Raw genomic sequence first — 15,686 nt, forward strand, 5'->3', positions numbered from 1 at the left:
CGCTTGTCCGCAGTGAGCCTGCACTCGCGCGACGCGTGGGTGCGCGCGCAGGCCCCGGCGGCGCTGCGGGCGCTGAGCCGCAGCTGCTCGGAGGCGGGGGCGGCGCGCACGCTGCTGGCGCACGCCTTCGCGCACTACAACGGCGCCGCCGGCAAGCTCACCTCCAGCGAGGACAAGATCGCCGTGCTGCATGTGAGTCACAGTGTTGATAACCTTCTTCATCCAGAACAATATGGCTAAACTTATAAAACATGTTTATGATGCTTGGAAAAGTTCGCAGACTGCCATTGGTGCTTTTGTGGTCTATCCAAAGCATTTGATTGCGTTGAACATAAAACCTTATTACTTTAACTAAGCTACTACAGCATCAAAAAATGTTGCACTTATTTGATTGCCTCTTATCTTAGTGATAAAACACAAAAGGTATGCATAACGTCTCAGGCAGGTATAAAGTCTCAGGGTATATCAACCTTAATGGGTGTCCCACAAGGCTCAATTTTGGGTCCTTTTCCATATTTGGTGTATATAAATTATCTCCCACACCATGCCAGGAACACTTGTGACATTGTACTGTTTGCAGATGATACATCTTTAATTTACAAGACTGAGAGAAGTAAAGACAATTCTGATAATGTAAGCCGTGCTATTTCGCATGTATCTCACTGCTTTACTGTTAATAACTTAGTTTTGAAAGCAAAGAAAACAGTTGACAAAAACGTAATGATAAATGGAAAGTCATTAAAAAAGGAAAATTCCATACAATACAATGGGGTGCCCATATTATGCCATTAGAAAAATTAGCCAGTTAACAGATGTTGTAACTAGGCATGTTTATTTTGCATACTTCCATCGTGTAATGTTGTTTGGAATCTTGTTATGGGGCAGAGCTGCTGTTATAGAAACTATATTTATACTACAGAAAAGAGCTGTACGATCGATTTGAAAACTTAGATCACGCGAGTCCCTTCGTGCCAAATTTAAAGAAATAGGTTACTTACAGTATATGCTTTTATAACATTATACTGACGACAATTTCTTAACGACAAGGCTGTTTGGAAGCAGGTCACTCTGCTATCATCTCTCACACAACAGAATAAAAAACGAATAGAATATAGTTTTTTATATCTGTCGGATTTAAACAAAAACTGTATTTGATTGTTCGGTCTTAAGAAAAGGTAAAGCGAAAATTAGGTAATATCATAGGCGGACGATGCGACGCCGTCGTTCGGGGTATAAAGTGTAGAATAGTGGATGAAAGTTTCCACGATTGGTTAAATGTGTTTTAATATATTGTTTAAACTTAGGTTAAGGTAGATCTAATATTACCTTCGGTATTATAAAAGCATATACCCATCCCCACGAAGGATTTCTCGTTCATCTACCGAAGCATTTGGGTACCTAACGTGTGATTGGTCTGGGTGCGAATTCTTTATCAGATCTTTGACTAAGTTAGAAGAGAAAACTGACTCTCAATCTATAAACTGTACAATTTAAAAAAGTGTTTGTATATTGTTTTCAGTTGTTTACCCTATAGAATGTTATGACTCTGGCAACACATGGGTAATTCAAATATTGATTGTATTTGATAAAGTGTGTAACTTCCAGGGTGTGGGCACATTAAGCGAGCTAGCTGTGTTGCCAGAGGACAGGCTCAAACTGTTTGATGAAGTCGTTACACAGACTGGCCGTGTGCTTGACAGCGAGTCACATGAACGGACAATATGCGTTGCTTTAGAGGCTCTGAACAGTTGGATTCAAAGCCTGGACACTCCATTACCCGAGAAAATCCTGCAGATATATAAGGTATGTATTTAAATATGTTATCCGATTTATCTGAATGTGATAAAAAGCTTTTCTCTGTCATACATTTAGTGTTCATTTAGGCCTTTTTTAGAATACAAACACCATAATGTTCCTAGACCAGAAATTTGGATTCACTGTAATCCTGCAGGAACTACAATTTTAGTATTTAAAACGATCATAGGCACTCAATGAAAGTGTTGTCGATGCTAAGTGGCTTTGTGAAAGTGCACAGAAGCGAAGGTCTTTATAACATGTTACAAGACTTAAATACTGGAAGGACATATGGGATATTGAATTATTTTTAACGTGCCTTATTATTATATATGTAATACAGTAAGTCTGTAATTTTGCTGCGTAAAATGTTTGGTAAAATTAGTTTCACTATCGCAATACGCATGTATGGCAAGCAGTGATACCATAACAATCTGCACCGTCTATTTTTTTTAATTCATTTCGCTACACGTTAGTCCTTGACTGCTCACCTGGTACGATGGAAGTATCGTAGTTGTTAGGTAGTTTGACAGTTGTGTAAAACTCAACGGTTTTTACGCCTAATCATACTGGAACGCTTTATCGCTTGTCTTTCACCAGACCAGACAAACCCGAAAATGTCCCAGCAGTTATTTTCTTATAAGACCATTTCGCCAGTGGGATCGTCGCATCCTATATCTTCTCTTCCCTGTAATTTTTTCTTGGCTGCTGCGAGTAGGGTGGGTAGGAAGCTTTTTTTTATATTCCACTACAAGTTAACCCTTGTGAGTTAGCAATCTTACCTGTTGGCAATGACCTGCACAGGGCCTTCGACCAGGATATGCATAAAGCAGGAATATGGCATAAAATGGAAAATTTCCTCTCTAATATGTGTTATAAAACATAATTTGGGTAGGCAGTGCTTACGTGCATGTATGAAGTGCACGCCACTGCCTGGTGGTAGGTGATGATGCAGTCTTAATATGGTAGCGGACTAACCTGTTAGGGAGTATGGTAGTCATACCCCAAATCGATATCCACTAGACAACGTACCGGAACCACTAAATCGCTTTGCGGCAAGTCTTTGTCGGCAAGTTTTGAAATAATAAATTCCCAAATTGCCTCTGGCGTGAATCGGACCCGTTACGCCGTCGTTCCGCCTGGGGGACTACCATACTACCTAACAGGTAAACTGTTTCTATGTAACATCTATATATATCATATACTTCACTGCAATAAGGTCTAAAATGCTTGCAGAAAGGTCTGTCAGCCAAGAGCACGACGCAGACAGTTCGCATAGCGTACACCTCGTTAATATCGCGAGCTCTGCGCCGCGGGCCCGCGCACCGCCAGGCGCTGTGGGGCCCGCTGCTGGCCGCAGCCGACAAAGCCGCGCAGCAACCGTTGCAGGTGAGCTCATCCAAATGGGGTGTCATTGGACAAAATGAATTATGACCAACATTTTTATTTAATGACTTTCATGAAAATTGCACAAGCATGGTTGGCGTTTGCGTTTGGCGATGGTTTTTCACTCACCATCAGGTGGGCCATCTGCTTAGTCCATCTATTGTTTACTCTTTAAAATAACAAATAAATCTTTTCAAATCATTTCCATGTATCTAAATTTTGAAATTATCAAATTTCCTTTCCTAATGTAATTGTTTGTAAAGATGTATAATGTTTAATATTGGATGGCGAAACCTAATCCCGCTATCATTACCTCTCCCGCAGCACTTGATAGTGAGCGAGGGTATATGCGCGATGGCGGCGCTGGCGCAACTGGACACAGAACAAGAACTGCCCACTTGTGGGACTGCGTGGACGGCGCTCACTCACCATCAAAAGCATGTGCTGCTTCACGACAGAGTGCTCGCCGCGGCACCCGATGACGGTACCTATCATTTTTTTTTAATCAAGTTAGTGTGCACTACACAGGACTAGTAATCATAGACTATACATACAGGTCCATTTGATAGAAGCAAGCAAAAATTACAAGAGTTAATTACCTTAATATGCAATCTCAGAATTGATTGAATCGTTGATTTGACAACGCACATTGCTAAATTAGCAAATATAGCAAATTCAAAATTTCTTTATTCATGTAGTTCATCACAGGCACTTATGAAGCTTTCATACAAATTTGTTTACATAATTGTAAGGGGATGGTGATAACTTCGTTCGCCAACTTAAATCTAAAGCTACGAAGGTTCCAAACGCGCCCTGGTCTAAGAAGAGCCCACAACAAACTTAGCTAGGTTGGTTTTTGTTATGAACTTCTCACAATCGAGTTAATGTTTCGCTATGAATTCATACCCAAGTTTTTTTACCGTACATGTAATTCTTAATATTATAATAGGATTTTTGTAAAAGCTTACGTTTTTTATAAACTTTGAACTCATTGAGAGACATCTTAAGGATTACATCTGGTGATTTGTTATAAAATGTTATACAATTACCCTTAAATGAATTGCTAAGTTTATCCAGCCTAGTAAACTGCACTACAAGGTTATTTTCTTCTGATATTAATACTTTTACAGTACACTTTCTTTTTGAGTTTTGTTATATTTTTATGTACATAAATTAAATTTTCAAATATGTATTGATTATAGCTTACTTTAGAAGATCTGTGTGGTGTGGTGTACGAAGATTAAAGTAACTATTATAAAGTACGCCGTATACATTTTTTCACTGATTTCAACACATGAGTTAAATACGAGTAGATGTCATTGTGACTGAATTTGAAAAAACAGGAAACTTTTACTCAACTGATACCTACTCGGTTTAGAAAAAGTTAGATTTTATAACATTAGCAAGGGTTAATTAGGTAATATTTAGCCATTCCCGAAAACGTTGATTTTTGGTAGTGAAAGAATTTTCATTTCGTATTCTAAACGAACAATGTACGGTACATGACAAATATAAACAACACTAGTGGCGGTCGACAGTGGCGGACAGGTGTAGAGAAGTTTAGCCCTTTATTTGTTACCTTTTTTTGTGTATAAAATGGCATCACCATTCTACAATTTATATAATGTTTACGTAAAGTCTTATGTAAAAAGTGAAAGTGTGAACCAAATTCAACGTAACACTATTCTCAACATAAACTAAACCACCAAAATAACTTATTATTTATTTAGTCTTTGAACACGAAAAATTTTATTAACATCGTGTCCCAAAAATTGGTATTGACGTCTGGTGACCCAAGAGCTGGCGCTTATTTAGCGCCAGCATTTTGGGTTACATGCCCATTAAGCCCAGTGAACAGTTAGACGGCTTATATTTTTTGTAATTATTAATGTTTGTTTGTAATTATTATTACGTGTTTTCTTATTGTATTTATATTTAGGCCAACTTGAAATAAATAATGAATATGGAAATAAATATACCTATCCGTGTCTTCGAACCATTTTAGAACTGGGATTGGAATACTCAAACGAATACAACATGCGCGTCACATCAATGAACGCAACTCAGGATAAGACAAAAGTGTCGATAAACTTTATGTTCATGGTCCTCTGTAGTGGGCAGACTACTTGTTTAATGCATTACATTTCTTAAATAGAATTAGATCACATTGCACATACTAATCAAATTAATTTGGTTTCATATTGCTGCTTGTTCCTAGACCTATAACTATTTCAATAGACAACTTTTGAAACCTTTTAACAGTGTGAATATACCATAAATGGTGTTGAAGACAAAATTTCAACAAAAAACCTTATGCTTAGTTTTTTCCAAATACCCTACTTTTTAATATCTGTACAGAGATTTGGTTAAATTAGCAGGGTAAAATCTTTAAAGTAAAATTCTTTCAAAAAAATACCATCTAACGACACGTAAAATCTGAAATATAATCATAGATAACAAAGGTTGTCTATTAAAATGGCTGGATTAGTGAATTAAATTGGAAATATTTAAAAACTTTAGTTGTTTGTTCATTTGCTGTTAAGGTTGCACTATATCATTTACCCCTTTATAGTCCTAACACAGGTCGGGTTGTTATGCAGAACCGTTTTGGAAAAGTACGAGAGTGTTGCCACTGACAAAAATTCACCCGTGTTGAAGGCATTTATACTAGTTCTTCTGTCTCCTGCGAAGTCGGTCCGGACTGCTGGCATAGAGGAAGTGAAAGCGTTACTTGCCAGAGAAGATCGAGCCATATTAGCGAGAAACTTAGTGCAAAAGTTGAATGAAGTGTTGGAGGAAGGAAGGATATTCACTGTGAAAGAGAAGACCCCTCCTGAAGACAAAGTGGATGTAACGGGAAAGATGATTTTGGATTGCGTTCAAGCTCTCTGCTCCTTTAAAGGTGAGATACATTTGTTTAAATAAACAAATCTCTATACATTATTTCTCAAAGGTGTTTGTTGATATAAAATATCTCCCTTATTGCTGTTTCAAAATTGATATTTATGATCCTTACTAGTTCGTGATTTTATTAATTTCATCATATTGACCCATTACCGCCACACTGTGTCACACGTGCCACAGCGCACGGATCTCCTCCAACAATGAGAAGGGGTTAAGGCAGTAGTCCACCATGCCGGCCCAGTGCAGATTGGTGGACTCCACATACCTTTGAGAACATTATCTAGATCTCTCAGGCATGCAGGTTTGCTCACGATCTTTTCCTTCACTTTCGAATCAAGTGATATTTTTAATTACTTAAAACGCACATAAGTTAGAGGTGCGTGTTAGGATTCGAAATCGGCCCCGCCAAAAGTGAATTCGAGCACCTACCCACTGCGCTATCACCGCTTCATTATTAATTTAGTAGTCAATCAAAGTTATGAATTGTTAAGGTCCTTTAGGTATTGTTTTCCTTTTAAAAATTCTTAGTAAGCATTTATTTTTTGGCAACTTCGCAATAGTAAGCGCAGATCGTGAAGTCAGCTCTTAACGAAGCTACACCTAAATTGAAATCATTAGATTTATGTAAACTTGCTAATAATACAACTTGACCATCAAATAACATACTATATTTAGTATTTACATACTATACTTTTCTAGCAATGTCATAATGCGAAATTGTGTTTGTCCTACAATCACGCAGATCAACACATTTGTAGGAATTTTCGATAATAGAAGTAGTTTATGGACCTAACAGTTAAAGACTGCTTTTAATCCCGTAACAATGCTTCTATGTGATATATCCGAACGCTATTTTGTTTTTCCCTCTTCAGAGTAAACTGTTACAAACCTATTTTTGATTATTTATTTTTTTATTCCTATACAAGTTAGCCCTTGGCTGCAATCTCACCTCTAGATGATGCAGTCTAAGGTGGTAGCGGGCTAACCTGTTAGGGAGTATGGTAGTCATACCCCTAATCGGTATCCACGCGACAACGTACCGGCACACTAAATCGCTTCGCGACACGTTTTTGTCGGTAGGGTGGTAACAAGCCGAGGCAAATTCTGAAATAATAAATTCCCAAATTGTCTCTGGCGTGAATCGGACCCGGGCCGCTCGTCGTTCCGCCTGGGGGTCGTCAAATTTGGAATTTGGTATCGTAAGTCCTAAATTTTTTTTTAAGAATCAACTTTCGCATTTTTATCCATGTAGGGACTAGAGATACAGAAAAGAGAAGCAAGGTCCTAAATAAACTGTCTTCCAACCAATTACTGACTCTGCTGAAAACTGCACTTGTAGGTTACAAAGTGGAGGACGCTGAGAGATTAGCCTTGGAGGCCCTACCATCTACCCACAATCCCTTAGTAGAGGCCATGAACAACAATTCCTGGATGAAGTTGGTCGCCTACCTAGGCCTGGATGCTGGCCGCCTCGTGAACAGATATCTCACCCAGCTAAAACAGCTGTACATCACCGACTTCACTTCCACTGAGGTAAATGCCTTTTTTTGTAGCTTTAGCTCTTTGACTTCTTGTAAGAAGTAAGCGAGCTAGCTACCAATTGCTGTAGCTATTTAGAGTGCATAGCATATTCCGATTATAGACTAACATAATAATCTACTGCCGTCTACCAACTGAGAGATATTGTATAAATACAGTCGAGTAATTATAATGTATCATGCACGTTTTCACAAATCGATTTTCAGTAGGCAACTTATATAACGTAACTTGTTGTTGTTGTGTTTTGTTTTTGTATAATCATATTTTTCAATTTTCATATTTGAATTAAGATTATATAAAAAAAAAATATCTGTCAAATGCCAGTTTACGAGTCTCCTTAACTTTTCGATTCGCCGAATCAGTGTCGGAACTTAAGATGGCGCCTAACGTCGTAAGATATCGCATAAAAGAGTTCGTGAATCTTTTTTTTTAGGAATCAACTAAATCACTAGGCATTTTCTTCTTTTAATTCAGGCGATTTTTTTGTTTAGTGAAAATGGCCATTAGTGTATGAAATGAAATTTATTTTTAAAATATGTATATGCGTATACATTGACAAAGGCCTCTAATTTAACAGTACGTGTCACAAGCATGTCCAGGTCATCGGTGACGCGAAGCCATAAGATTACCCAAAAGAATTTTATAGTTCGAGACTAACTCCGACTAAGTACGACAGCCAATTGGCGCAGTTTGTAGCGACCCTGCTTTCTGAGTCCAAGGTTGTGGCTTCGATTCCCGCAACTTGAAAATGTTTATGTGATGAACATGAATGATTTTCAGTGGCTGGGTGTTTATCTGTATATTATAAGAATTTATGTGTAATTATATTAATAAAAAAAATATTCATCAGCATCGCTTACTTTGGGGCTAGATGGCGATGTGTGTATTTTCGTAGTATATTTACTTATTTACCTAACCTATACCTATAAAAATGTAAACTTATTCAATGTATTCAAAACTAAATTAGCTTCTTATATATTAAGTAATACCAATAAATTTAAAGACGAATACATTGAATGAGTAGATAATGGTAAAATTGAATTTAGTTTAAACTAATGGTGAAGTGTATTAATTTATTATAGAAAATCAAGTTTCCTATGTTAGTGACTTGGGTCTATTTATGGGAAAATATGTCTTTAAACCTAACCTAAACGTAAGTTTCATGAGGATCGGTTGAGTAGTTTTTGCGTGAAAGCGTAACAAACAAAGTTACATTGACATTCATGAGTAGGGATGTGTGTAACAGGAGCGTTGTGGTTCCAGACGGCGCGCCTCGTGGTGGCGACGCTGGTGCGCTGCGGGCCGGCGGGCGCGGGCGGCGCGGCCGTGCGCGCGGCGCTGGGCGCGCTGCAGCGCCCCGACCTGCTGCACGTGTCGCGCGACGACTACTTCGTGTTCCTCACGCCGCCCGGACTCCTGTACGACAAGAGCGTGGTGCCCGGGTAAGCGTACACACCTCTCTAGCAGTAGAGCGGTTTCAATATCATTTAGTAGTAGTAGTAGTACTTATTAAATTTATTTTATTAATAACTAGCGCACCCAGCCCGCTTCGGCGGCTAGATTTTGCTTTATTGTATTTAAACAATAAACTTACATACTTTTTTAATTTAAGTCTCATAATATGTTAAAACATTTATTTCTCTCCGTATTCATTCTCTTCTATTCTCTTCTCGAGCGGGTGAAGATCTATACACCTATGTACACCCAACAATAGAATATCATCATACTAAATAAAAGCTATATTTCACAGTTCAAAAATGTAGAGGTGTGCTCCGATCGTCACCAAACTTAACAGGATTACTCGCCAGGTCAATCCGGAGATTCCCTGAAAGTTTGATTGAAATCGGTCCAGCCGTTTCGGAGCCTATACGGAACATACCCACACACTTTCTCTTTTATATATATAGATTGACAGACCATTTTATTAACAGATCATGCAGATCATGCAATAACCACCTGCAGGGCTAGCACAGGCAGGAAACAAAAATAAAATTATTATTAAGGGGTCCACCTACTAAAGCACGGGGGTATAGGAAAAGTTTACCCCCGTTTATTATTAAACACATGTTATTTGGATATTATTTCCACAGTGCTCTGAGAGTATATAAAGCTGTGGGAGATAATTGTCTCCTGCCCATACTAGGCGTGCTGATGGCAAGTGGAAAACCGTTGCCTATAAACAGAGCGACACTTCACAGGGCATGCAAGGAGCACATCCTGCAACATGCCGTCATGTGTCCATCAATTTTAGAGATCAGACCGGAACACAACATTGCAACAGTGTTGCTTAGCGGCATGTTGATACAGCATTGTATATAAATGGATTATAGCCGAAGGCAAGGGTGGGTAACTATTCATGAATTTATTATTTTCTCGAATCTTTAACCTAATGATGATGATGGTGATGAAAGGTTATCTATCTGTAGTAGTAGAGGGGGGGGGGGGGGGGATTTTGAAGGTTTGCATGCCTTATCTCGAAGTGTTGTTTGTCGCAGCATCGAGGAGAACAAGGAGATGAATTTGAAGCGCGAGAGCAAGGCGTACAGCTACAAGGAGCAGCTGGAAGAGTTGCAGCTCCGGCGCGAGATCGACGAGAAGCGACGGAAGGAGGGCAAGATTAAAGAGGTTTGTATTACGCCTAGCCTTTAAACGGTACGGATCGCTACTCACTATTGCGCCAAGAACTAAACCGATAGGTTGTATCCATATCCGGCTCTAAGGACCAAAAGTTGCATTTCTTTGTGAGTGATGATAAATAAGGGAGAAAAAGAAGAAAAAGTCTTTATCGTAAATATAAAGCCAGGTTAACAAAAAAAAAACGATAATGATATATGATCGACCACGCATCGAGTGGCACGACCATTGTGTAATCTGCTGACGATGCAGTGTGTGCTCGGAGTTGCCCCAACAAGTCTAGAATTTAGCAAGTATTGATTTAATTAATTCTTACCTCAGTGGTTTCTAGCATCAATTTGTTTGCGTCGCAGGTGCCGCTGTCAGCTAAACAGAAGGAAGCCATGAAAACACAACTGGCTAAAGAAAACGCTATTCGAGAAAGGTTGGCTGAGGTAAGTAGCTAGAATTATCAAACTATGCAGATTTCTTTTAACAAATCATTAAAACAAACTTCCACAAAAAAAATGTGTGAATTTTTTCTTTTTTACCTGATTTTGTCGTACTTGATTTTTTTTAAATAAAAAAAAAAATACGCATAGATTTAACAACACACAGAACCCTCATTCGGCCATTATTGCATACAGTGCATTGTGTCCAAAAACAGTAAAACGTTCGAAAAACTTACTAAAGTGGAGAGGTTTTTGATGCTTCAGTATTAGTTGTGTACACGGTTAATATATGTTCTTAATTCTGTGAACATACTACACACTTCAAAGTAATGAAAACATTGTTTATACAATAAAACAAGTTAGAAAAAGTTAATTGTGCTTGCAGCTGTACAGCGGTGTAGAGAAAGCCGTGCAGCTGCTGGAAGCCACCAGTAACGGCTCCGCACTCGCGCTGGGCGTGAGCGCGCGCCGCATCGTGCACACCTTGCTGACCGCGCTGCGGTCGCCGCTGGCCGCGCCGCGCGTCGCGCCCGCGTTCATGCGGCTGCGGTTGGCGCTCATGCCGCACCACCCGCTACTGGCCGACCACGTGGCGAGGACGACGCTCCGGTGCGTGCTACTGCGGTTTCAATCAATAGGCCAACTTGCCAACCCAATTGTAACCTACTTTTAAACTCACTAACGAAAAAAATGAATTGCGCTACTGATTGGCATAGCAATAATGTATAAGCAAGTGTGTGTGTTATAATATATATGTCAATGATGATGATAAATCATCTTGATGATGATAATTATCAGGTCACTACATCGCACGGGTCTATTTTCAAAGTTAGAAAGATTTAGGCCTTAGTCCACCACGCTGGCCAAGTGCGGATTGGTGATCTTTACACATCTTCTAGATCATTATGGACTTTGAGGCATGCATGTTTCCTCACGATGTTTTACTTCACCGTTAAAGCTAGTCATATTTAATTCTCAAAACACATATGCCTTGGAAAAGTTAGAGTTGCGTGCTAGGGTTCAAATTAGTCCCCCGAAAGTGAAGCCGAAATCCCACCCATAAGATAGTCTCTTAAACCATTATTAAGGTCTGATAATCCGTCGATAAATAACCCCATTGTATGGTGCAGGTTGTCCAAGCCGCAATGTGACCTGGAATCCAGCTGGGAGGAGGAAGACCTCACAAAGGCGACCATTCGCACCATCAACTTGGTGTACGCCGAGACCGCCGCCGTCGGCAAGGACGCCGGTGACAACCCGCACAGGGTGAGCCATCTCACTGCGCCAGGGTTCTGCTACGTGTTCCCATTGCTCAAACAAGGTAACTTTTCAACAATGGCTCTTTGTAACTGAGCTATCCGACTGGAGAGACCGGACTTCTTTACCCTTAGCTTAAAATGTAAGCAATTGTAGAGTCGTTTACGAGCATCAATCGTAGTGGGTAGAAATAAAAATAAACCCTAAACAAAATCATTGTCACTTTACACCTTACATTTTATGAATACTTATGAATTTACTAGCCGTTTATAACGGTTTTTCCCATTTCCCGTGGGAATCTTTTTTTTTTTCTAGGATAATTTTGTAATAACGCTATTGGTTGCTTAGATCGGGCGTGAAGGAAGGACAAACACACTTTCGCATTTATAATTTTAATTCGGATAGTAAGGGACATAACAGGGGCCCAAGTGTAAGATTTTCTAACTTCTTTTACATATTCGATCGGGTGTACGTTAAATACGCTTCACATGATATTAATGAAATCAATTGTTGTCATCCTTCGATTACCGCGTAAGAAGTACAATAACCTTGCAGGATTAACGAGCAGCACGGCGCGCGGCAACGAGGCGATGATGGTGAACGGGCTGGCCGTCATATCGCAGCACGCGGCGCTGCGCGGACAAACGCAGGACTTGTTCGCGCCCGACCAGCTGCACCCACAGCTGTTCCCCATTGACCAGATGTTCCGCCTGCTAATCGATCTCATCGGTAACTGCTTATTATCGTGTAAAAAGTTATCCACAAAAAATTAAATATAAAAAAATATAATTTGACGGCCGATTGGCGCAGTCTGCAGCGACCCTGCTTTCTGAGTCCAAGGCTGTGGGTTCGATTCCCACAACTGGAAAATGTTTGTGTGATGAGCACGAATGTATTTCAGTGTCTGGGTGTTTATATGTATATTATAAGTATTTATGTATTATATTCATAAAAATATTCAATAGCTATCTTAGTACCCATAACACAGCTACGCTTACTTTGGAGTTAGATGGCGATGTGTGTATTGTCGTAGTATATTTATTAAATATGTGCGGAAATTGATAATCCTACGCCACAATCCAACGCCTTTGAACATAAGAGAACACTCGGATGCTTAAGTTGTCGTCTTCAATAATATAAATGTTAAAGTAAAGCAATGCGTGCGTAGTGTGCGATGTCAGAGTCAAAAAGAGCGCGTTATCGGTGGATGATTAAGCACAGGAACATTGTAGCGAGCGCCTCAGAAGCTTTAGCTAGCGCCACCCAGCATCCAATCGGTGAACCGAACTTCTTGAACCTTGTAAAGGTTAAGCAAAGTGAGAGTTAGAATATGGAAATGGCGCTGGATGGTTAATTTAAGACGTGCAGTCCCATGCGACATCTAGCGGAAAAACATTCGGTTATGGTTTTTTATTTATTGTTATCTGTTGAGTCATTTTAAATAAGTGTACATATAATGGAGAACGTTCTCTGTATTACCGCCATCTATAGTCGGAAAAATGTAATAGGCCCGTTTTGACATTTGTGCAAGACCATAGAATGTAACTTGGAACGAAACTGAAAGAAACAAAAAAATAAAAATCAATTACATACAGTGTTTTAAAAAATACGTAAATTTTTTTGGGACGTTAAATAATATGAAAGAATATATCGCGAGTATTCTTTTTGCGCTTACTTCATAGTAGCATGCAATTTATAATTGTTGCGAAACGTTCCGAAAACAGTTACGTTCTCAGTCTTTTTTTTTTTATACTAGAGCTGTAACCATTTTTTTACTGAATATCGAAATTAAATATTGTGTAGTTATCTTTACTGCAAAGAATAAGCTTGGTTCTCAAAATGGGTTCTAAATAATGAGTCTGAGATGATGTATCTGACCAAGCGGCACATGACTGAAGCGTCCCCGCGCGCACTGCGCAGTTTTTCGTTCCTTATCTTGTAAAGTTGACTGTGCGCTCGTTTAAGTTTGATATAAATTGTTTACTATTACGTTAACTTTGGCTCTTCTATTTTGGACATTAAATTAAACATAGTGATTTGACTCGATTTTTGTGTTTGTTGTTATATAGTACTAACTCTGTTTCAACATGTTGAAAAGTGGACGTATAATCAACAGCCAGTCACGCGTATTGGTTGTGAAGTTAAAGGAATACTTTGAACGAACGAACACTTTACAATACATAATAATATCAATCAAGTACTGATACAAACTTGAATTGATTTATCGTGAGTATCGAGTACAGAGTCTTATGGTTCCATAACTAGTTACGTCGCGATGACAAATGTCAAAACGGGCCTATTACATTTTTACGACTATAGTAAGAAACATTTCAGTTTCAGTCCACTTTCAAAGTTATTATGAAACACTTTTGACACGAGAAACTTTATAAGTTTCAATTTACAATAGCGCTACAGATTACAGTCGCTATAAGACGGACAAATATGGCTGGCCACGTTTTCCAGACATTAAAGAATTATTACTATAAAAAAAAACAGTCACAGTTCCGTTTCGATTTTTTTATATGCATTATAAAAATTTATAAATTTGATATTTTCCCCAAATGTTGACCAGTTGGTCAAAGGAGTCACTTCCAAATATTTGTTTATCTCGATAAATGTTTTCATAAAATAAAGCTTGATTAATCTTTTTTGATTGAAACCTCAAATTCAGACAAAAACTATGTTTAAAAATATGTTAGGTTAGCTTTAATGAGAGTCACAGGGCGTCGAAACACAACACAACACTGCAGTAGTTATAGTTTATACCTACTAAATAATATTAAATATAATTATTATAATATTAAATATAATTATTATAATAATATATAATAAATGTTTTTAATTCAGGCCAAATACCAATAAGCAAGTACAGACTACGATAATATAACTTAAATCAAATTAAAATTGCAAATAATACAAAAAAAAATATTAAAATTTAAACAAATATCAAACTACGATTACAAATTTCATTGTATAACAAGATGTTTTCCCTAAATAATTTTCGATTTTCTTTTAATGTTCTATGAAAATGTATATGTGTAAGGTTTGTTATTATTACAATATAATAAAATAAAACTCGGGATAGGCAGCACTTTTTTGTAGTACATATCTATCTTCTATCTATATATATAAAAGAGAAAGTGTGTGGGTATGTTCCGTATAGGCTCCGAAACGACTGGACCGACTTCAATGAAACTTTCAGGGAATCTCCGGATTGACCTGGCGAGTATTCATTTCAATCAATTAGTAAAAGTTTGGTGACGATCGGAGCACTCCTATTTTTTAACTGTAAAATACAGCTTTTATTTACTATGATGATATTCTATTGTTGGGTGTACATGGGTGTAGATAATGATCTTCACCCGCTCGAGAAGAGAATAGAAGAGAATGAATATGGAGAGAAATAAATGATTTAATATATTATGAGACTTAAATTAAAAATTTAATGATTGTTTAAATAAAATAAAGCAAAATCTAGCCCGGCAAAGCAGGCTGGGTACGCTAGTTATTCATAAAAATATTCTACAGTCATCTTAGTAGCCATAACACAAGCTATGCTTACTTTGGGCTAGATGGCGATGTGTGCATTGTCTTATTATATTTATTTATTTATTATACATATATGGGGGTATTCCATGCATGAAAAAAAAATTTTCAACTAAAAAATAAAAATAGAAAAAAAAATCGGCCCTCTCTGGGATACACGGGGATAAATGTAGAATCGATTGAAGTTTTTTTTTG

General features: G+C 38.2%; 1 protein-coding gene across 1 annotated transcript in view; it reads left to right on the top strand.

The window, feature by feature from the left end:
- LOC120624199 (eIF-2-alpha kinase activator GCN1) overlaps nucleotides 1–15,686 on the top strand; it is a 40,028-nt gene that overhangs the window by 4,093 nt on the left and 20,249 nt on the right. Inside the window, exons 7-18 of the mRNA XM_039890592.1 lie at nucleotides 14–192; nucleotides 1,606–1,803; nucleotides 3,031–3,183; nucleotides 3,505–3,664; nucleotides 5,753–6,082; nucleotides 7,424–7,617; nucleotides 8,887–9,065; nucleotides 10,119–10,248; nucleotides 10,611–10,691; nucleotides 11,074–11,297; nucleotides 11,819–12,009; nucleotides 12,501–12,674. Coding sequence (XP_039746526.1) covers nucleotides 14–192; nucleotides 1,606–1,803; nucleotides 3,031–3,183; nucleotides 3,505–3,664; nucleotides 5,753–6,082; nucleotides 7,424–7,617; nucleotides 8,887–9,065; nucleotides 10,119–10,248; nucleotides 10,611–10,691; nucleotides 11,074–11,297; nucleotides 11,819–12,009; nucleotides 12,501–12,674 — 2,193 coding nt within the window. The remainder of the gene's footprint in view (nucleotides 1–13; nucleotides 193–1,605; nucleotides 1,804–3,030; nucleotides 3,184–3,504; nucleotides 3,665–5,752; nucleotides 6,083–7,423; nucleotides 7,618–8,886; nucleotides 9,066–10,118; nucleotides 10,249–10,610; nucleotides 10,692–11,073; nucleotides 11,298–11,818; nucleotides 12,010–12,500; nucleotides 12,675–15,686) is intronic.

The sequence above is a fragment of the Pararge aegeria genome, chromosome 6 (genome assembly GCF_905163445.1).
Source record: "Pararge aegeria chromosome 6, ilParAegt1.1, whole genome shotgun sequence".
In the NCBI taxonomy this organism is placed as follows: domain Eukaryota; kingdom Metazoa; phylum Arthropoda; class Insecta; order Lepidoptera; family Nymphalidae; genus Pararge; species Pararge aegeria.